At 41.0% G+C, this 23,819-nt stretch overlaps 1 protein-coding gene across 2 annotated transcripts in view; it reads left to right on the top strand.

Annotated features, from left to right (window-relative positions):
• Positions 1-23,819, top strand: part of PLCL2 (phospholipase C like 2) — a 197,632-nt gene that overhangs the window by 157,802 nt on the left and 16,011 nt on the right. For both annotated transcript variants that reach the window (XM_040480116.1, XM_040480117.1), the window contains exon 5: positions 15,452-15,561. In XM_040480116.1, the coding sequence (XP_040336050.1) occupies positions 15,452-15,561 (110 nt within the window). The remainder of the gene's footprint in view (positions 1-15,451; positions 15,562-23,819) is intronic.

Raw genomic sequence — 23,819 nt, 5'->3', positions numbered from 1 at the left:
GGGGGAAAGCACACTTATGCATTTATAGAATGTCTTCAATGGCAAGATGTGCTAATTACTTATGAAGATGCAAAAAAAAAAAAAAAAAAAACAAAACCACAAACAATTAAAGGTCTCTGCTATCATTGAAAGTTATAATCACCACCAAGCATATGGTGTAACTAATAGGTACAAATGAAGTTTGAAGAAAGGAGTAAGCCCAGAAGGTTTCGTTGGTAGGGAAGGAGTTGGGCTTACACCTAGGAGCTTAGGGAATGCAGAATCAATGTAGGGAGAGCAGGGCTTTTTAGTGGGCCAAAGTGGAGGAGGCCTCATTATCAAGATGCGCTTTCTGCACACATGGCATATATTGTCCTGGCTGAAGGAAGATATTTGCTTCAGGAAGAAGGAGAAATTAGGATTGTAAATACAGGTTACTTCAAATGATGGAAGCCTTTTAATTCAGCTGTGTCTGAATTAAATATTTGGGGTTGACTTTCTTTTTTTTTTTTTAATTTTTTTTTTCAACGTTTTTTATTTATTTTTGGGACAGAGAGAGACACAGCATGAACGGGGGAGGGGCAGAGAGAGAGGGTGACACAGAATCGGAAACAGCCTCCAGGCTCCGAGCCATCAGCCCAGAGCCCGACGCGGGGCTCCAACTCACGGACCGCGAGATCGTGACCTGGCTGAAGTCGGACGCTTAACCGACTGCGCCACCCAGGCGCCCCGGGGTTGACTTTCTAGGCCAGCATTTCTCAAAGTTTGACTCAAGGAATGCTGGTCATGCTCGCTGGGCAAAGGACCTCAAATTTTCATAACAAAACTTACTCCCCTTTGGAGATTCTCAGTACACATCAGCATGCTAAATATCCTCCAGTTTAACTCAACATTTCCGGAACGTACATGGTTATAAGCCCTTATTTCAACTTCTATCCGTGTCTTGAACACTTCAGGAAAGTGCTGTAGGTGGTGGGGTAGTAAGTAGTTTAGGACAGGTTTGGTGACTCTCTGAATGACTGTTCTCTGCCCTTTGCCCTCCATGTTCAGACGTCCCTTCCCACAATGGGACATGGATGCTTGCAATGTCAGCATAGGAGAGAGTTGACTGAGAAGGTCTGTTTCTGGTTTGGTGAGCCTGATCACAGTAGGATGGTGTCTTAGTCTGTTTGTGCTGCTGTAACAGATATCATAGACTGGGCAGTTTATAAGCGACAGAAATTTATGTCTGCCAAGTCTAGAGGCTGGGAAGTCTAAGGTTATGGTGGCAGCAGATTTCATATGGTGGTAAGTGAGCACCCACTTCCTGGTTCATAGATGGCACCTTCTTGCTGTGTCTTCAACGTGGTGAGAGGGTCTAGGGAACTCTTTGGGGTCCCTTTTATAAAGACACTAATCTCATTCATGAAGGCTCCACCTTCGTGACCTAAGCACCTCCCCAAAACTCCATTTCCTAATACCATCATGCTGAGCATTAGAGTTGCGAAGTATAAATTTGGAGGGGGAAGCAGACATTCAGACCATAGTAGATGGTCAGATGGAAATAGCTAATAACTTGTTGAAGCAACTGCATTGAAGCTTGGGATGGAGTCAGGCTTACAGATAGAATCAGTATCATCCCAATGGAAGCATTACTTGTTGGACTAGTTCTGTAAGGAAAAAAGGGTTGGGAGGAAATACTGAAAATCCTGAGAGATGATTATGAATCTGTAATTCAGAACTGGTGGTTTTACTTTAACCTCAGGTCATAAAAGCATTCCTGATACCATATCGTTTACTTACTGTGTTTTCTTACAACCCGAATATAAACTCCTTGAGGGCAGGAGCTTAGTCATCACGTAGCACGAACACCAACAGCGGTGCCTGGTACTTGGCAAACATATGTTGAATTGAACTGAACATTGAGTGCTGCATTTATCTGTTAATTCTTTTATTCACCAGACATTTATGAGGTCCTTACTCCCAGTGTGACAGGAGCTGGGACCCTACTTCCCTTCCCCCAGGGGGGCTCCAGGTGGAATGTCAGGACACAGGCGTGTGAAGAGAGCCCCGCTGCACAGCACACTTTCTATAGAACAGGAGTTGAGTCCAGCAAGTGATGTGTCTGGGAACAAGGCAGGTGGGGACAGGAATTTAGGCAGGGAGAAAAGCACACGCAGGAAGGCCCATCGGCTGTGGCCGTGACAAAGATGGGAGCAGCAAATGAAGCTGGAGGTGCAGGCAGGAAACAACACAAACCCAGAAACTTTAACATAACATTCGACGACGACGACAACAACAACAACAAAACTTGATGTAAATAGACTGCATGAAAAGAATTCTATAGGGCAGAAACTATCAGGAGCAAAGTTGCAACAAGAACTGCGAACTGAGAAACAATGTTAGCCGTACATATCAGAAAGGGCTCACCTCCCTAATATGTAAGGAACCCCTAAAATCAGTAAGAAAAAGGCCAGCGGCCCTATATTCTTCAAAAAAGGATATGGACACAGTTTACAGTAAGAGAATTCAAAAGACTAAAACAAAATGAAAAGATGTTCAACCTCATTCATCAAAGGTGCAAACCTGTTCCAAAAGGCCTAAGTCCCTGCCTTCATGAAGCTGAAATCTAGTTGTGGAAGACAGAAAATAAACAAAAAGCAAATAAATAAAACATTGGCTGTCAGGCAGCAGTGAGTGTTTTTGGAAACAATGAGGCAGAGTGCCCAGAGTATGCAGAGGGCGGCTCTTGTAAATCTAGTGCTCCCAGAAGACCTCAGTGACTTGTGATGGAGCCGTGATGGGAGGTAGAGGGCAAGCCTTCCAAACATTTGGAAAAGGGATGCTCCCAGAAAGAGGGGCTACAGAGGCAGAGGCCTGGGTGTGAGAGCTGATGTGTCAGAGCAGGAATTAGTAGACCAGTGTGGCTGCAGGACACGGAGGGGCGGGGAGGGGGTTGGGTAGGAGCCAGCGTTAACAATGAGCCAGAGTTAACAGTAGGCCAGACACAGGGGCTGGCTTTGTTCTCAGTGAGATGAGAGGTCTTTCCCTGGTCTGAGCAGTGGAATGGCTGCAGCAGATCACTTGAGGACAGGGCAAGGCGGCTATAGCAGTGGCTGGAAGACCATTCAGGAGGCTTTTGCAACAATCCAGCCCACCCTCTGGTTGTGGTTTGACAGGTGGTGGTTGGGGTGGAAGTGGTGCGAAATGGTTACATTCTGGATATTCAGCTGTATCTGGATATGTCAGGATTTATGGTAGGTTGGTTGTGGCTTAGGAGGGAAGAAAGGGAAATCAGTATGACTGCAGGATTTGGGGCTTGAAGGGGGAACATTACTCTTCACTGAGGTGGAGGGGATTGGGGAGAAGAGGCTCGAGAGGGAAGGTCAGGGACTTGGTTTAGACATGTTAAGTTTGATATGCCTAGTTGGAAAGTTCAGGTGAGAGGTCTAGACTGGAGGTCGTGAGTTTGAAATCCATAAGCGCAAAGATGGTCTTTTATACATGGAGACTGACATCGTCTAAGAAGTGACTGTGGATAGAGAAGACGGAGCCCTGGCCCTCCAATATTTAGATGTCAGGGAGGAGATGTGGAGGACCAGGCACAGGAAGTCAGGATGCAGCCAGGCGGTAGGAGGAGAGAACTGTGATCTTCTGAAAGATGAGTAAATAAGGTATTTCAAGGAGATGCCACTTTTCATGCATCAGATCCAAATGTTTGTATCCAAGACCACAAAATTACATCACACATGAGTCATGATGGATTGGTGAGGATATAGGGGAAACTGATATCTGTCACAATGTTGGGGGGGGCGGGGTGCGGTCCATGCCTAGGGAGGACCATATGGCAGTAAATTTCAGATTTACAAGGTACGTACACTTTGAACCAGCAATTCCATTTTTTCAGAGTTTATTCTACAGATATGGTCACCCACGTGGGGAAGGACAATATGTAAATAATTTTCTTTGCAATACTGAAATCAAGCTAAATGTTATACCCTAAGCATTCAGTAGGAGGCCCTTGTTTAATACATTCTGATAGATCCATAAAATGGAACATTATGCTACCATAAGAAAGTAGAAAAAAAATATAAGCTTGTGTATGTACATTCACCTACACACACACACACACACACACACACACACACACACTACATATATACACGTATATAAGGAAGATCTTATATATACATATAGGTTCAATATATATATCATGTACATTGTTTTCAAAGGGAAGGCAAACTGTGCTATTTGCTAATATTTGTTTTAAAGGGCCGGGTAGAAGAATAGGGTTCTGTGTGCTTGTGAGTGCATCACTCTGTCTGGGTGGATACCTAAGGTCGGGTAACAGCACTTGCCTGGTGGGAGGGGAGCAAGGAGACTGGGGGGTGGAGAAAGAAAAGATAATTCTCTGTATATGAGTTTATACTTTTTAAATTGCTGAGCCATATGACTATATTATTTATTCAAAAATTTAGCTAAGAAGAGATATAAAAAGCAAGGGAGGCAGGGCTGTCCCTGTGACGAGGCCTGATGTGTTATGGTGATTGTGCCAAACTGTGGTAGAGGGGAAGGATCCAACTTAGAGTGGCAATCCAGACAAAGATGTCCTAGGTATAAAAAAAAAAAAAAAGAAAAGAAAAGAAAAGAAAGAAAGAAAAAGAAACTAATCTTTGAGCTTGACGGGGATGAAGAGGCCTTTTTACACCTCAGCGAAATGAAATGGGGAGGGTCTACATCCTGGCTCCTGTGACCCCACCCCAAGTGCATCATGTGGCCATGTGTTTAGGATGGTGGCATGGCACTTGCATTCCACAAAGGACTGAAAGTTATGCAACTTCCTCTCACCTCGATTTACCCAGATGGAGCATGCTGGCAGAGGAAGGAAAACCTCCCTCATGCAATCCATTCACAAATTGTACTGCTGTGGATTTGGCATTCCGGGATCTTGTCATCCATCTGGGTTTCATGGATATATTTAAGAGACCTGGTTTATCTCTTCCACCTCATGTGGAACGGGATTTAACAGCTCAAAAATCCATCTTAAAATAATTTGGCTTTTGTTAATGCCAAGATTGGAAAGAAGGCCAAGAAAAAGAGACTACCAACTGGAACTGTATGAAAAATAATTAGGCATTTCCGTGTCTCCATGGGGATTATGGTGTAAACGCCCACGTGTCAGCAGCGCACACAAACTTCAGACCCCTGGGATTTTGGGACAGAGCGTATAGTTTACAAAGGCTGTGATTTTTAACAGGTGCTGTATGCAAATTAGTTGGAAAAATAATCCAATAACTGTATTTTGTTTTCAAGATACTCTGATGTTGTGCCACAAGACACGTGCAGACTGTGTTATGTTAAGGTACTTTTAATACTGTTGATAAATCATTGTCTTGAATGAGGTCCCAAATGGGACCTGTGTTATATGGGATTCCATCTTCCAGGAAATATCTCACTACACCCGATTTGGGAAATTTGAAATAAAATATAAATACATATTTCTTTTGTCACCGTTGGGCAGATTTTACCCTTTGCTTGTGGCTGGTTTCTATTTTCAACATATGAAAAATATTTTTGCACTGGATATGTTTGTGATAAAAGAGCATTTTAGGGCAGCAAATAAATTTTTGGTTGAAAAAACTAATCTTTATATAAGCTTAAGATCAATATGTCTCTTATGAGCATTTTTTAAAATTACATTCATTTCTAAAAATATTTAGCCTTGTGCTACATGGTGTATTTTAGATTCATATCATTTAGATTGGTAAAGAAAATCCCAACCAGAATGTTTGAAAGGTCATTCTGCTTTCTGTTTGGCAAGAAGAAATGGCGTTCACTTAGCTCGAACAGGAAATGATGCCATGTTTTTTACCAAGTCTCCTTTTCTTTCTGAGCAAAAGCCTCTTTCTTCATATCTTTATATTTCTTGCATATATCATATTTTTTTTAATTTTAATTTTATTTTTATGGCTGTTTGGTTTTCATCTATGTTCATCTGTGGTGGGCAGGAAACTCAGTAACAAGTTCCACAATATTCCATTCTTTGCAGTTGTACTAATGTGCTTAGTTAATTTAATTATATCATCCTGGAAAATTTATCGTCAGTTATTCATTTTCACAAAACATGATACTTAATCTGTCAGCTTTACATTTTATTTTTGGTCATTAAGCTTTAAGCCCCTCCAAAGAGAAAGTCTTTAAAATATTTAGGTTGTAAGGTATTTTGTAATAAAAATTGGAAAATTATGTGAAACCAATAGCTACAAATAAAAAAAAATACATTAGCTGTTTATATTTTCAAGAGATGACATGGGAAGAAGTGACAGCTTTCCAAAATGTAGTTCTTTATGTAAAAAACAAATCATATAATTTGTGTGGCCATACCAATTTTGAAAATTGAATATTAAATTTTAGGATTTAATTGAAGGATTAAATGATTTGTGCAGTCCCCACCATGGATGCATGGCCCTGTTCTTTGTGCACATGGCCTTTGTCTTCCATTCCCTTAGATCAGAACCAAACTAAATTCTCAGAGAAATTTATGGGTTTCCATTTGTTCTTCCTCTGCTGTTTGATGACCAACTATTCATTTCCTAAATTCTCAAGTTCATTACCACCAAGGAATTTGAGCAGATTTTCTTCTTGGTTAACATTCCTAAAGAAAAATAACTCACATCTTTTCTGTGGGAACAGAAACTTGAGGTCATGGAGTCTGGAACCTAATTGCAGGTTCTTTGGCACAGAGTAGCCAAGGCTTAAAGACAATCCTCTTGGCAAAAGAGCAGTCACAGCAGGCCAGCCAGGTCTGTGCATGAGATACGACCATTTGATGCTCTCTGGACATCATGTCCCTTAGGCATTGGTCTGTGTTTCCATGTACTTCACTGGATTTGTGTAACATATGCTCACAGCCTTCAAACTTTACTGCCTTTAAACACACCGTGTATTTTGACTGTTAAATAATGTAGCCCATTGCAGTTGTGTAGCGTGTCATACTTTTCAAAGGGCGATTTACCTAGGTAGTATTGGTTTTCAAGTGAAGTTGACTAAAACTTAGAAAGATTCTCCTTCCTTTGGCCAGAATTAACTGTTACCTCTTGTCTTGCTTGGGTGGCAACATCCTGGTAGAATCAAGAAACCCGGTCTCCTTCCCCTACCTTAATAGGTGCCCCACATGTTGTAAATGTTAGCCAGACCATGCTTTCTTTGAGGCTTTTGTGATGCCATTTAGTATAAATCAGAAGAGTAAATGGGACATTACTAATTGAAAAAATACAAGATAATGTGAACAACTACACATGGGTCTGAAATATGCAAATTGATGATAAAAATGGTGGCAGAGTATTTGGCAAATACTGGAAACATACAGAGAAATACAATTTGCTCCCAAAACAAAACAAAGCAAAACAAAACAAAACAAGGCCACTTCTTATTCCCTCATTATTATCGGCCTTGTTTCTGTTTTTGAACCTGAAGATTGTTTTCACAGTGGGAATTCTTGTCACTAAGCAGCGGTAGCGAGGCAGTCAAGAACCTGTGACCTGTGACCTGTGCCTGCCTGGGAGTTAAGTCCACCAGCAATGCTCAGGCCGCAGAAGCTGAGGGCCGTGTTTTGTAAGATTATTAGAACTCTCTGGTCTTAAATCCGCAAACTCTCTTGTCTTAAATCTGCAGATTAGAAACCTCCAAATATTGATTTTGCAGATAGTCACAAAAGAAATTTTTTCAGGATCAATAAAATTCCAATTATTTTCAGAAGCTACAGTTTTGTTTTTGTTTTTTGTTTGTTTGTTTTGTTTTACCTACAGTTCATCAATGAGACGTACTGTGTTTTGGAGCTGGAAAGCCCTCTATTTCAGCCCCTAATGCCCCAGGTAAAGGCACAGGTTCCACAGAAAGCTGGCTTGGGGCACATCTCCCCCCAGCCCTGATAGGGCTGTGCATGGGGATAGCCCTCAGTGGTGGTGTCTCCTGAGGGAATGACAGCTGAAGCTGGTTTGGGTGGTTCTCATACATCTTCTTATCCTTTCTAAGAAATCATGAAGGCTTCTCCACTGAAGCCAAAAGCCTGCTGTGAGGGCTGCTTCTAAGCACTCCATCTATGTAAATGAGCAGTGCCCTCCCCAGAGTGGAGGGACTTTCACTCTAAAATACCAGTAATATGGACAGGCAGATAAAAGACACTGCTAATTGGTAAACAAGGAACATACAAATATATTGACTGTTTACTTTGTATAATTGCATGTCAGTTTGGCTAATAGTGTAGTTAATAAGGCAGGACATAGAAGTAAACTCTGTAGGTAGAACAGCTACGGGAAGTGGCCAGGTCTTGTTTCTAAACAAGGTCATAGTTGGTGCAGACAGCCTGAGACCCAGCCCGCACCCTCAGATGCAGTTGAGCTGCACTGGCTGCTGGCATGTTCTGCGTCCCGGGCTCTGTCTGGTACATGTCTGTGGAGCACAGTTGAGCAGATAGCCTCTCTCTGACCAGAGTCCAGCGTTCTTATTACTTCATTTAGAATACTAAGGCTAGCCGAGATAAAGAACAGGAGATGATGAAGGACTCCCTGTCCACCTTGTTACGTAACTTTCCAGTGTAATTGTTCACAATTTTATAGTAGGTTTGAGGGCAGTCAGCTCTCCTGTGGGACGTATCTATTATCTTCTCATTTACTATCCAGTCGCTTAAGTGAGAACACAGAATGGACTTCCTCATGTTTTTGGAAATTTTAATTTCTTTGATTTTTTGTATTTTTGGTTTATTTTGTAAGATTAAACAATCTAGTCTTAAATTACCAGTTGTTTGTAACTTGTTCTGTAAAATTTTACAATCTAATACGGAGACCTGATATGTCTACTAAATCTCCTGTGCCCAGGGTGTGTTTCCTAGTACAGAAATCCTACCCTGATGGTGTTCCTACAGACTTTATTTTGGCATTGATTTACAAAGCAACGATTGTTAGGTGTTCTCACATCATTTTGATGCCGTTGTCCCTTTTGCTATAGTGATGCAGCTGAACTCAGCCATTGTGTTCCAGAACAAAACTGTCAACACTTCTTTATGAAAGAGCTATCAATGAGTTGACAATATAAGCACTAGTTCCCTTCCCTCAGTTTACTCCACATATTTGTAGAAATCTGTAGTTTTTTACAGAACGATCAGTAATGGGTTTACAGATTTAAGTAATGGGTTTTAATAGGGCTCAACACAGCATATAGTCAAATGACCTACACTTGGTTTGTAATCAATAAATGTTATTCTCTGACCGATTAGTGTTGTTACTTGGAGCCTCAAGAATTACTTCCATTATCTAAAATGATGAGACCTTTTATATACAGTCATTACAAAAAAAAAAAAAAAGGCTGGACCAGTCGTTAAAAAAAGAAGAAAAAAAAAAGGGAGAGTCTTGACTGTGGTGCCTGCCACATCTCTCATGTGCCCTCCGCCCTCCCTCCCCCTCTTCCTTCCTTCAGGATAGATGGAGTCAGCAGTATCACAGTTGTTAAGTTTTCTGAAATGCCCTCGAACACCTGCTGCACGTGTGTCTGTCTTCCTCATGACCTGCAGAGTCTCAGTGTCATCTCCCTCCCCTCCGAACCTGGTTTTCCTTGCAGTGATCTCCAGCCCTCTTCTTTTTTTTTTTTTTTAATTTAAATTTCAATTTTTAAAAAACGTTTCCTAATGTATTTTGAGAGAGAGAGAGAGAGAGAGCATGCATGCAAGTGGGGGAAGGGCAGAGAGAGAGGATCTCAAGCAGGCTCCATGCTGTCAACCCAGAGCCAAAAGCAGGGCTTAAACTCTCGAACTGTGAGATCACGACCGGAGCCAAAATCACGAGATGGACACTCAACCCACTGAGCCACCCAGATGCCCCATCGCCAGCCCTCTTGCATGGAAATCTTCTGGGGTACTTGCTAAGAACGTCTGGGTCTGGGCCTACCCCAGACCTTCTGACTAGGATCCTGGGGGAGATGCAGAGACTCTGCGTTTTATTTATTTATTTAAAAAAAATTTTTTTTTAACGTTTTATTTATTTTTGAGACAGGGAGAGACAGAGCATGAACGGGGGAGGGTCAGAGAGAGGGAGACACAGAATCCGAAGCAGGCTCCAGGCTCTGAGCCATCAGCCCAGAGCCCGACGCGGGGCTCGAACTCACGGGCCACGAGATTGTGACCTGAGCCGAAGTCGGCCGCTTAACCGACTGAGCCACCCAGGCGCCCCAAGACTCTGCATTAAACACGCACCTCCGGTGACTGCCTTGTACTGAAGTTTGGGACCTGCTCCCTAGCATGTACGTGACTGCTCTGTGAAGACTGCCCTGAGATTCTCTTACAGAATCCCCTCTACCTCTCATCACAGTCTCTCTAACAATAGAGGCCGCCCATTCTCCAGATTACTGTGAAAGTGTCCTCTGCCCGGCTCCATCCAACTGCAGTCACACATACACACCAGCTCTTGGCCTACCCAGGGCTCTTCTCCATGCCTCCTTAACATCCTGTCTTCACTCCCATAGTGGGAGCTCCCAATCTCCACCACCTGCCTCTAGCTCCTACCCCAACTCCCCTCAAACTATAATTAAAGAAAAGGAGTTTTACTTTTTTAAAATATTTGTTCATTTTTGAGAGAGAGAGAGAGAGAGAGGCAGAGAGGGAGGGAGACACAGAATCCGAAGCAGGCTCCAGGCTCTGAGCTGTCAGCACAGAGTCTGACGCAGGCTGAACCCACAAACCGTGAGATCATGACCTGAGCCAAAGTCAGAGGTTTAACTGACTGAGCCACCCAGGCGCCTCTAGAAAAAGAGTTTTAAAACAAAAACAACTTGACTTCCTTGTGGGGGTTGGGGGTGGGAGTGGGAGAGGTGGTAAATTAGTCTTAAAAGTTTGGCTTATTTGATTTTCATGGATGACTTTAAGTCTCACTCTGCTCTTTAGACAGAATGGTACAACTTCCAGATGGAGAAGAGATAGTGCTTTTATGTTTCTCAATAAGAAACTTTGTCATTGGGCTAATGTTTCTTTGCTGAAAATAATTTGGAAAATAGGGAGAAAGTTACTTAACATCTAACCCAGACAAGTTCTTTATACTCAATGTTGATGTAAAGAACTAAAAGACCTCCTGTGACATGTTAAAATAGATTTCCTGATAATTTAATATCAAGGGAATAAATGCAGTTTGCATCTAATATAATTAGATTTCCTTGTTATATATGGACTGACCCACTTCAAATGCATAATCTCATTTGCTCTCCCTCTGTATTCCCTTAGAACTAGGTCAGTGCATGTGCCTCAGCCCTTACAGTGCTCTACCTCACGGAGTAATTATTGGGTACACGTAACCGTAGCCTGAGCTCATGTCAAGAGTAGGGACTCTTGATTGGAAATAACTCATGGTAGTTGGAAGACAAACCAGTATTCAAATTCTTCTTTCCCATTTCCTTAGGAAAGTGCTATATAGCCTCTCTCCAAGTTTCCTATATAATGTTCGTAAAGCACCTGGACAGATGCCTTTTGTTTCTCTCAGTTGTGTGCCCTTAGTCCGTGCTCTGGGCTTTGCACGTCACAGGGAAGCAGTGAAGGGTACAGTCATGTTGTATGGGCCAAGGTCAGAATCCTTTGATTTCCTTAAATAAAATCAACATATGCTTTGAATCAGTGGATTAGCAGAATGTTTGCAGAGATCAGTCTATAAGTTATGAATATCAGAAGACTTTTTAAAGAAACCATTGTGTGATGCAGGCAAATATATAATGAATCAATATTTCAAATAATGAAATAAGTAACAGTGGGACTGATAATCTTGGTCGCTTTTTAAAGCTTCAAGTTTTGTATATATATATATATTTTTTTGCCAGGTTTTATATTTTTAACATAATTTTTCCGGTTTCAACTTAATCACCTTTCTTGTGCACATTTTTAAAAGAACTTCATTAATAATACAGTTCCTTATGGACTTTTATTGGACTGTTGATATTTCCAGAGGGGAGAGATAAGAGGGAACTGTATAGTCTCACTTTTCAATGAAATATGAACTTTTTAGACAGCAGGCATGTATTTAGCTACCTTTAGTTCTGTAAATGTTTCCCTGTTTCTTCCTTATCAGTATCATCTTTTATTATTTTGACTGTTTCTTCCTTGAGTCCTCAGTCCTTCTCAAGACAGCCTATGCTTTTACTGTCTCTGGCCCTGCATTCTTCTGAACCTTCAGAAACCTTCTTAGAATTTAGGGTAGACGTTTGTCTAAGCTCAGCATTCCCTTACCTTCTTGTCTACAGAGAGTTGCTCCCTCATCACTTCTGTTGTGTCTCTTCTCTTTCCTGCATTCCAGTCATGAATTCTCTCTGCCATGCCTCAGTGATGCTTATAAGGCTCTAGTGCCTCCTGAAGGCTAGTCTAGAAACATGACGAGTATTGATGACTCATGTCCTAAAATCTAGGTCTTGACAAAGTCCAGTATTAAATATTAGCGGAAAAGCCAGCACATCAAGGTCTCACTGCTCAGGCTTCACCTGGCCATGTTCTAAGAAGTGGGTGGTAGTCATCGTCGCACTCCCCAAGGGGTGTCCCAGGGAGAAAGAAAAACATGCGGGCACAGTTAAATGCTCTAGCAAAAATCCTGGGTTCTAGAACAAGTTTGTATCCTCTTCATGGTTGCTTTTTTGTGTTTTTTGTTTGTTTTTTGCAGTATGTTCCGCCAAGCACATTCAGTAGAAGTCAGAATTAGGTATAGGGGATGCAGCCTGCTGTGTGAGCCAGGTCACCAGCATTATGGTGGAGGGGGTTTAGTTAATCAAGTTGGGATGTTCTCAGGTACCATCATGGCAAAGAGAAGTTGGAGAAAAGGAGAGAGGTCAGTGTGGTAGTTTCCTAGACGATGTAATGAATTTTACTGTTCTTTCTTGAAACCAGTTATGTTCTTAAGCCTTATTAGCAGGATAGGAATTACAGCTGTTGTTCCTATTCGGTGAGGGGGACAAAAAGAAAAAAGACTAATAAAAAATTGGCAGCTTACCGTATTTATCCTATGTGTCAGCTTTTGCTTCCTGTTTAAAGACACTAAGAAATAAAGTTGCTGTCAATCACAGTATAAAGAGTTCTTTGAAATGGTGTTGCATAGGAAGGGTGTTAGCAATTGGAATGCCCAACTGAACAGTAACCATGCACAAAGGAACAGAGGAAATGCCTTGTACGGATTATGACTGCTCCTCCACATCGTTTGTAACGACAAATGCTTTCAAAACAACCCAATGTCCGGCGGTAGGGGACTGGTGAAGTATATGCTGGTTCATCCCCTCAAGGAGTCCACGTAGCTGTTAAGAAAAAAGAGTGAAGATGAGCTGTACACATGGACACAGAATGATCTCCACTCTGTACTTACATGAGGAAAAAAACAAAAACTAAGATGTAGAACAGTGTCCTTCTGAACAGTGTACAGAAAACAAAACCAAGTACAGAAATTTCTTGTGCAAGAAAGGAAAGGCCGTGGATACGTGTACACAGTTGTTTGTATTTTCAAGGGGAACAATGACAGGAGAAGGGTATTTTAAAAACTACCAAAAAATGTGGAGGGGGAGGGAGGGATCAGGGTACAGGACACCAGAAGGAAGCAAGACTTACCTGAGCTCTTTGATACAGGGTTTGGCTTTGGAATCATGTAGTCTTTTTAATTTTTATTAATGTTTATTTATTTTTGAGAGAGGGAGTGCCTGCGAGTGAGCAGGGGAGGGACAGAGAGAGGGAGACAGAGGATCCAAAGCAGGCTCTGCACTGACAGCAGGGAGACTGATGCAGGGCTCAAATTCACAAACCATGAGATCATGACCTGAGCTGAAGTCAAGAGTTGGATGCTTAACTGACTAAGCCACCGAGGCACCCCTGGAATCATGTAGGTTTGACGTAATCATAAAACAAATTAATCCAAAAAAGCACTGCCCCACCACACACACAGAGAATGAAAAATACAAAAGCCAAATGAACCTAACTCGAGTTTGTTAGTCACATAACGACGTGGAAAAAAGAATTATTCTGACTAACCTTAGAACACAATTCTTACTGTACATTCTCAATGAGGTACTTCCTGAGGACCCCTCCCCCAGCAAATGCTGGTTTTACTGTTAAGAGTTCTGTTGATGTGGTTAGAAATTAGGGTTTTCCACCTAGGAGATACAACATAAGCATCAAATTTTTAAAAACATATAAAAACCTCATACACTTATATTTGAATTAGAAGTATTAGCAGGATCTTATTCTTCCCTCTTTTTAAAAAAAAAAAAAAAAAAGGTGTCTGAGATCAGTCCAATGAAAAGACCTAGAAAACAATGAAAACTCAGTAAAAATGGGCACTCCTACTACCCAGATTGTGGTCTTTAAGTATCATTCCAACTAAAAGTATCTAGAGGTCCTTGGAGAAATGCCTGGCTCTGGGTCTGAGGTGGAAAATGTATTTGGTAAAGTCTAGAACATCTTGTGCCAAAAGGCTAATTAGTCATTTCCAAAGGACATAGGTACCAGTCTGAAGGGTCCCCATTGGCCAGAGGTGGGATAATTGACTGCAGATTACTATGTAAAATTCCGTGAGTTGTTATGATATTAAGCCAGCAAAGACACCGTCATTGCTATTCCTGCATTATTGCATTGTTGCTGCATAGGGAGCCTCTGACACTATTTTGAATGACAGTAGGGAGTATTCATTTGATTATGTCAATTATGTTAAAGAGTCATAATGTAAATGTAGAGTTAGAGGTCAGGGTCTTTCTCCCCATCTTCTCTCTTTTACAATAGGCTTGGTAACTGACCTCAGATTGACTCACTGTTGACGGAAATACATTACTTTGTATTCATTTCATCTCCGGCTGCCAACTTTGTGTCCTCAGCAGAGCTTAAATCTGCACTCTGAGGCTCCAAATACCTGGGTTCTGGTGCTCTCCCTCTTGCTACCTCCACAGCCTTCCATCTCTCACCTTTGCTAAACCTCAGATTCCTCATCTCTAAAATAGGACTGAGAATAATCATATGTGCCCCATTCCCCCTTCAAAACCATGAAGAATGACTGTTGCTGACCTCTAAGATGCCTTCTGCCTTGTTTAAGACCATGAGTTTTTTTCAGTGTTTCCCCTCTATCACATTCCTTTTTTTTTTTTAATTTTTTTTGTTAGTTTATTTATATTTCATTTAGAGAAAGAGAGAACACAAGCAGGGGAGGGGCAGAGAGAGGGAGAGAGAGGATCCCAAGCAGGGTCTGCACCATCAGCACAGAGCCTGATGTGGGGCTCGAACTCAAGAACCTTGAGATCATGACCTGAGCTGAGATCAAGAGCCAGACGTTTAACCGACTGAGACACCCAGGCGACCCAATGATCACATTCTTAAATAGGCACGTTTATGAAAATCCACTGGGGATCGGAATTCTTTCACTAGAGATTGGAAAAATAAGTGTTGCCAGCTCCTCCCCACGGGTTGGATGGGGAAGTAAGTAAACTACTCTGTTTCTTTCAGCCATGGAATTCCACGAACATTTGCACAGCATCGGCACCAAGGAAGGTTTGAAGGAACGAAAACTACAAAAAGCAGTGGAGAGCTTTACCTGGAATATCACCATCCTAAAGGTACGTGGCCGAGCTGTTTCTGATGCTGGTGATTTTGTCTTTCTCAGCATGTTTCTTCCTTTCAGTGTAGCATGTCCTGCATTGTGCGGTATCATCCACTGAGGCCATAGCACGGCCACAGCAATCCAGGGAGAACTCGGCCCTCTGGAGAGCCTACAGGCACGACAGCTGGCCAGTGCCGCTCGGAGAGAGAACATGGGACTGTCATGGCTGGCACGTTGTGGATTCTGATAGGAAGGGAAAGGACCTTGAGTTCTGTCCTTGAAGCATTGTCAAGTTTATACATGTCAGTTGCTATATGTGAAATAGAAAATATGATTACAGAGGAATGATTGGGAATTTAGATTCTAATGACTCAAATGCCATTTAACACTTTCAAGTATAATCACAGCCTTAATATTAATATGATCCCAGGACAAAAAGAGGAAAGAATTGTGTGGGGCATAATTAAAAGAAATATGTAAAGGAATTGCCATTTGAAAGAAATTTTCCTTCAAGGGAGAAGCCATCTGTATCAATCTGTCTTCCTTCCTTCCTTCCTTCCTTCCTTCCTTCCTTCCTTCCTTCCTTCCTTCCATGCTTCCTTCCTTCCTTCCTTCCTTCCTAACTCAACATGACCATTTAAAATTTTTAAATTATTTTTTATTATAAAATTAGTACATTATCATTGTTGAAACTGTCAAAATAAAACAAGCCAAGATGAACATACTCCCACCGTTCAGAGGCAATTGCCACTGGCCTTTTTGCTGTACATTCTCCCTGTCTTTTTCTCTATGCTGGGCATAATAGGACATTGGATCTTTTTTGAATTTTGTCTCAGTGGTCTTTACTTTTCTTCTCCTCTGTGTTTGGGAGCTTGATAATCATAACACAGACACATTATTTCACTCTGGATCTGGGATAGCTAAATGTAAAATCATTCTCTGGTATTCACCCTTCTAACTTTGTGCTCCCTTGAAGTCAAAACTGTAAAGACGTTATCACAGCTGCCCCTTTTAATTCCCTTGTTTCCCCTGAAGTTAAAAGATTCATTCCTGCAGCTGACAACAGTTTTCTGATTTAATAAAAAGTCACCCTTGCAAAACTAGCCAACTTGCATTTTCTCACGTTAAACCTCTACTCATTTTTATAATTAAAATCATTTTCTTGACTTCTTAAAATACTTCCCATCCTTCACATGGGCTTTTTTTTTTTTGTAATCTCTCAATCTTCTGCTTAGAAGTTAATTTTGATAGTTTACAGTTAAGTAAAAAGCAGATATAAGAATTTACAATGAAAAGGAATTTGGCTTTATAACTTGCTGACTCACTCCCACCCAGAGGTGTGGGTACACTACAGATTTCCTGCAAATCTCAAGGGAAAAGTAGCACAATTGTTTAAGCCCTGTGAGAGACCAAATGCTCATTTTCTTTATTATAGGCAAAAACAGACTTAGGAACCAAACTCCCACCTGTCAAGTGTCCTAGCAACTCGTTTGTGGTCTAGGAACCAGAAACCTGGGTATCACCTGGGAGCTTGTTCAAAATGCAGACTCCCAGGACCCACCCCAGATCTCCTGATTGCACATCTACAGATCTGTGTTTTTACAAGATCCCAAGGGGTTCTCATGCGCATGAAAGTCTGAGACGCTCTTGGCTAAGAGCCATGGAAAATGGGAGCTGGGAGCACATATTAATGAAAAACAGCCGACATAAAGTAATACACCAGATTTTAGAAATCAGTAATTGAACCAAATAGCTACACTGAGGAAACCTATTTTCTTTGGAATTATGTCCAGGAGAGAGAATTAACACTTCAGACTTATGTTCATATGGAAAGTAATGTGTAGGACAGGGTAATCGATCTTTTAAAAATGTCCAGCATATTTGCTGTAGATGGTGTTCGAATGTGGTAGCACCTGGGCGAGGAACGGGGAAGAACTGGAGAGATCTGTGTGTCACTTCCGTATAATGGAAGGGCTTTTTCCATTCCTGGATGTTTTACAAGTTTTAACTTTGTTTAGGGGAGTCAGTGCCCCCTTGGACTTGAGTTTGGGTCTGAGTTGAGCTACTAGCCTTTTCCCGACAGGAGGGAATCGGATCCTTTGGGTTCCTCTGACCGTGTGTTTTTTGTTGTGACCTTGGTGAGGTGGCAGCCCTCCAGGGCTATGTGTGGTGGGCGAGAGGCCGCAGTGCCCTCCTGGGGGACACAGAAGCTTGGGGAAGGTTTCAGATGATACTGGTTAGGGAGAGAAAAGGAGAAAGATGACAAGAAGACATGCTGAAGGAGCCCTGCGGCTGTGAGGCCTGACAGGAATTTCCTTGGGTGCTTAAATGTAGTCTCCTGAGCTCCCCCTCAGAATCTGGATCAGAATCTCTAGAGGTAGAGTGCAGGAATCTGCTTGTTTAACAAGTTCCTTAGGGTGATTCTGAGGCACCCTAGAAAAATGGAATACCTCTGCTCTGGAATGAAATCCAAAGCACCTTCAACCACTAATTTGAACAAGAAGGTAGGCAGGGCGGCAAGGCATCCTGGGACATAGGACTTTCATGTGAAAATCGGGGCAAAGCAGGAATGCTTGGTCCTGCCATAAATTCTTTTCATCTAAGGACATTCATCCCTATTTTTATGGGTTTTTTGGCTTCCTTTGTTTAGTTTTTCAATTTTCAGAATTGCTTTAGAATACAGAAATGAACAAAGAAGAAATGTCAGCTGTCATCACCACACCCAGAGATATCTACTGTTGACACCTTGGCACATTTACTTCCAATCATTTTTTATTTTGAATAAAAATCATTCATTTGTTTTTGTAAATGCATCTTCCTTATACAGAACTTTTTTAATGTAGAAAAGATAGAAGTTTTAAAATGACTCCAAACCCTCTGAGAAATAGCTATTACTAAATGTAGGTGACCTTATTTAGCAACCATTTTATTTGCATATGGATGGATGGAGATACATTTTATTGATTCTGAGTCATCCTTTTTTTATTTTCGAGATCAAAAATCTTTGAAATTGGTATGTATCTTCTAGTCCATGGCATCCGTGCATTGCATCCTAGTTAAATTGGCAGTGATTTTCTTTCTTAGTGGTACATCTGACAAGAGCTACTGTCTCACGTATTATGAAATAAGGTACGCCAGTAGATAGGATCCTACTGTAACTGCTCTTCTGAAATTTTTTTAAAAATTACTTTCACTTTTCTTTATTTAACAGAAGAAAAGAAGCTAAATGAATTACTAACAAGTTTTAATGTGAGAGATATTTATTTCCTATGAAATATGGAAAGATTATGAAAAATGTTAGTAGGAGTCATTTTGTCGGGTTTTTGTTTTTTTTTAAGCTACACATTTCAATTATGAGGTCGGTTGGTTGATCTGCTATGAAAGATGAGAGTATCTACCCACTAATATTTCTAGGTGAGGACTTAGGCATGCTGTTACTTTTCCATTTTCCAGTTTTAAATATTCCCATTTTGGCCCCAAGACGATGATTACCATGTTGTTTGGTATAAGTTCAATATTTAAATTAGCTTACTGTCACCACCATCCATAGCCTGAGGAAAGGACAGAGAAGAGATAAATCTCAGCTGGGGTCATCGACAGTCTTTGGATTCTTGGACCCAGCTTTCTCAGAGTTTGTAAATGTCACGTTCTAGGGTCTCTGCTGCATAATTGGGAGAGGGTGTAATCCATTTCCACAGGTTTCTGATTGCTCTTTAATTCAGAAGCCTGCCCTCAAGACCTCACTTCCCTTAGATAGTCAGCATCCTTCCCTTTTCTTGATCAACTTTATCGAGGTACAATTTACATAAGATAAAATTCCCCCTTTTGAACTGCACAACTCAACGAATTTTGATAAATGTATATTGTCATGCAACCCCACCACAATGATGACAGAGCATTTCCATCACCCCCAAAATTCCCTCATGCCTCTTTGCAGAAAACTCCCTCCCTCACCAACCACTGACCTGATTTCTATCGTTTCACCTGCTCTAGATTGTTGTATAAATGGGAGTTATGTAGTATGTAGTCTTTATGCCTGGCCTCTTTCGTGTAACATAATGCTTTTGATATTCATCCAAGGGAAGGTGTGTTTCAGCAATCCATTCCTTTTTTTTTTTTTTTTTTTTTTTTTTTTTTTGACGAACAACATTCTATTTTATGGGTGTGTTACTCTTTGTTTATACATTCACTGGTTGATGTACGTTTGGGCCGTTTCTAGCCTCTAACTATTGTGAGTAGAGCTGCAGTGAACACTCACATGCAGGTCTTTGTGTGGACATACTCTTATTTTACTGGCTAAACACCTGTGAGTGCAGTTACTGGATCATATGGTAAGTGCATGCCAGACTTTGTAAGAAATTGCCAAGCTGCTTTCTAAACTGTTCCATTTAGCACTCCCCGCAACAGTGTTCTGAGAGTTCCCATTATTCTACATCCATGTCAACGTTTGCTATTGTCAGTTTAGCCAGCCTAGTAAATGCAGAGAGGTTGGGCATCTTTTGTTTAGATTTTTCTCTCTCTTTTTCTTAGACTTTTAGAAGAATTATGATGGGCCTCAGTCTGGTTTTCTTCATGTTTCTTCTGCTTAGGGTTTGTTGAGATGCTTCTATATGTTAAAGAATAAGATTTCTTCTATATGTGGAAATTTCCATCAAATTTGGGAAAATTTTTAGTCATTTTTTCTTTAAATCTTTTTTTCAGTCTTACTCTTTCTCTCTTCCTTCTGTAACTCCTATTATACATGTATACTGCTTGATATTTTCCCAAAAGTGACAGATCCACTATTCATTTCTTTTTAGGTCTTTTTTTCTTTTCTTTTCTTTTCTTTTCTTTTCTTTTCTTTTCTTTTCTTTTCTTTTCTTTTCTTTTCTTTTCTTTCTTTCCTTTCCTTTCCTTTTCTTTTCTTTTCTTTTCTTTTCTTTTCTTTTCTTTCCTTAAAAAATAGTTTCCATTGTTTCTACATCTTCAACCAATATTGCTGTATCTTCTACAGTGTCTACTCTGCCGTTAATCCCATCCAGCTTCCCACTCCTCTCCTTTTGGTGCTCATCATACCCTTCATCTTCCCGAACCAGATATTGACAGTAGCTGTTTAAGAGCCCCACTGCTCCACCCTGTACATCCCAGCTGTTTAGCTTCCCTGAACCCCAAACTCCATCCCCTTGGCTTGGTGGGGCTGCCAGGCTCTGCCTTCCTGCACTGCAGCCTGGAACCCCTCCACACAGGGAGGTGGACCCCCGTTTGTATCTCTTCCATCAGGGCGCACTGTGTTGCACTGTCAGAACATCATTGTTCAATATACTGTGTCCAGTTTTCTATGTGTGTCAGTCCGATTCCTCACTTGTCCTGCGTTACCTCTTTCTTCTTACCCTCTGTCCCATCACCTTTTCTGTTGCATCAAGCAGAAGTAAACAAAAAGGACTGGGCACCTGGGCAGCTCAGTTGGTTAAGTGGCTGACTTCAGCTCAGGTCATGGCTCGCCATTCCCAGGTTCGAGCCCCGAGTTGAGCTCTGTGCTGACAGCTTGGAGCCTGGAGCCCATTTTGGATTCTGTGTCTCTGCCTCTGCCCCTCCCCCACTTGTGCTCTGTCTCTCTCTCTCTCAAAAATGAATAAACATGAATGGACTATCCAAAATGACGAAGCGGAAGAATTCCCCTCAGAAGAATCTCCAGGAAATAACAACAGCTAATTAGCTGATCAAAAAGGATTTAAATAATATAACAGAAAGTGAATTTAGAATAATAGTCATAAAATTAATCGCTGGGCTTGAAAACAGTATAGCTGACAGCAGAGAATCTCTTGCTACAGAGATCAAGGGACTAAGGAACAGTCACGAGGAGCTGAAAAACGCTTTAAACGAAATGCATAACAAAATGGAAACCACCACGGCTCGGATTGAAGAGGCAGAGGAGAGAATAGGTGAACTAGAAGATAAAGTTATGGAAAAAGAGGAAGCTGAGAAAAAGAGAGATAAAAAAATCCAGGAGTATGAGGGGAAAATTAGAGAACTAAGTGATACACTAAAAAGAGATAATCTACGCATAATTGGTATCCCAGAGGAGGAAGAGAGAGGGAAAGGTGCTGAAGGGGTACTTGAAGAAATAATAGCTGAGAACTTCCCTGAAGTGGGGAAGGAAAAAGGCATTGAAATCCAAGAGGCACAGAGAACTCCCTTCAGACGTAACTTGAATCGATCTTCTGCACGACATATCATAGCGAAACTGGCAAAATACAAGGATAAAGAGAAAATTCTGAAAGCAGCAAGGAGTAAACGTGCCCTCACATATAAAGGGAGACCTATAAGACTCATGACTGATCTCTCTTTTGAAACTTGGCAGGCCAGAAAGAATTGGCACAAGATTTTCAGTGTGCTAGACAGAAAAAATATGCAGCCGAGAATCCTTTATCCAGCAAGTTTGTCATTTAGAATAGAAGGAGACGTAAAGGTCTTCCCAAACAAACAAAAACTGAAGGAATTTGTTACCACTAAACCAGCCCTACAAGAGATCCTAAGGGGGACCCTGTGAGACAAAGTACCAGAGACATCACTACAAGCATAAAACATACAGACATCACAATGACTCTAAACCCGTATCTTTCTATAATAACACTGAATGTAAATGGATTAAATGCGCCAACCAAAAGACATAGGGTATCAGAATGGATAAAAAAACAAGACCCATCTATTTGCTGTCTACAAGAGACTCATTTTAGACCTGAGGACACCTTTAGATTGAGAGTGAGGGGATGGAGAACTATTTATCATGCTACTGGAAGCCAAAAGAAAGCTGGAGTAGCCATACTTATATCAGACAAACTAGACTTTAAATTAAAGGCTGTAACAAGAGATGAAGAAGGACATTATATAATAGTGACAGGGTCTATCCATCAGGAAGAGCTAACATATAAATGTCTATGCGCCGAATACCGGAGCGCCCAAATATATAAAACAATTACTCATAAATATAAGCAACCTTATTGACAAGAATGTGGTAATTGCAGGGGACTTTAACACCCCACTTACAGAAATGGATAGATCATCTAGACACACGGTCAATAAAGAAACAAGGGCCCTGAATGAGACATTGGATCAGATGGACTTGACAGATATATTTAGAACTCTGCATCCCAAAGCAACAGAATATACTTTCTTCTCGAGTGCACATGGAACATTCTCCAAGATAGATCATATACTGGGTCACAAAACAGCCCTTCATAAGTTTATAAGAATTGAAATCATACCATGCATACTTTCAGACCACAATGCTATGAAGCTTGAAATCAACCACAGAAAAAAGTCTGGAAAACCTCCAAAAGCATGGAGGTTAAAGAACACCCAACTAACGAATGAGTGGGTCAACCAGGCAATTAGAGAAAATTAAAAAATATATGGAAACAAACGAAAATGAAAATACAACAATCCAAATGCTTTGGGACGCAGTGAAGGCAGTCCTGAGAGGAAAATACATTGCAATCCAGGCCTATCTCAACAAACAAGAAAAATCCCAAATACAAAATCTAACAGCACACCTAAAGGAAATAGAAGCAGAACAGCAAAGGCAGCCTAAACCCAGCAGAAGAAGAGAAATAATAAAGATCAGAGCAGAAATAAACAATATAGAATCTAAAAAAACTGTAGAGCAGATCAACGAAACCAAGAGTTGGTTTTTTGAAAAAATAAACAAAATTGACAGACCTCTAGCCAGGCTTCTCAAAAAGAAAAGGGAGATGACCCAAATAGAAAAAATCATGAATGAAAATGGAATTATAACAACCAATCCCTCAGAGATACAAACAATTATCAGGGAATACTATGAAAAATTATATGCCAACAAATTGGACAACCTGGAAGAAATGGACAAATTCCTGAACACCCACACTCTTCCAAAACTCAATCAGGAGGAAATAGAAAGCTTGAACAGACCCATAACCAGCGAAGAAATTGAATCGGTTATCAAAAATCTCCCAACAAATAAGAGTCCAGGACCAGATGGCTTCCCAGGGGAGTTCTACCAGACGTTTAAAGCAGAGATAATACCTATCCTTCTCAAGCTATTCCAAGAAATAGAAAGGGAAGGAAAACTCCAGACTCATTCTATGAAGCCAGTATTACTTTGATTCCTAAACCAGACAGAGACCCAGTAAAAAAAAGAGAACTACAGGCCAATATCCCTGATGAATATGGATGCAAAAATTCTCAATAAGACACTAGCAAATCGAATTCAACGGCATATAAAAAGAAGTATTCACCATGATCAAGTGGGATTCATTC

This window comes from Herpailurus yagouaroundi, unplaced genomic scaffold, assembly GCF_014898765.1.
Source record: "Herpailurus yagouaroundi ecotype Mexico unplaced genomic scaffold, PumYag 159, whole genome shotgun sequence".
Classification (NCBI taxonomy): Eukaryota; Metazoa; Chordata; class Mammalia; order Carnivora; family Felidae; genus Herpailurus; species Herpailurus yagouaroundi.
Note: the sequence above shows the minus strand (reverse complement) of the source record. Positions and strands in the feature narration are given on the sequence as shown.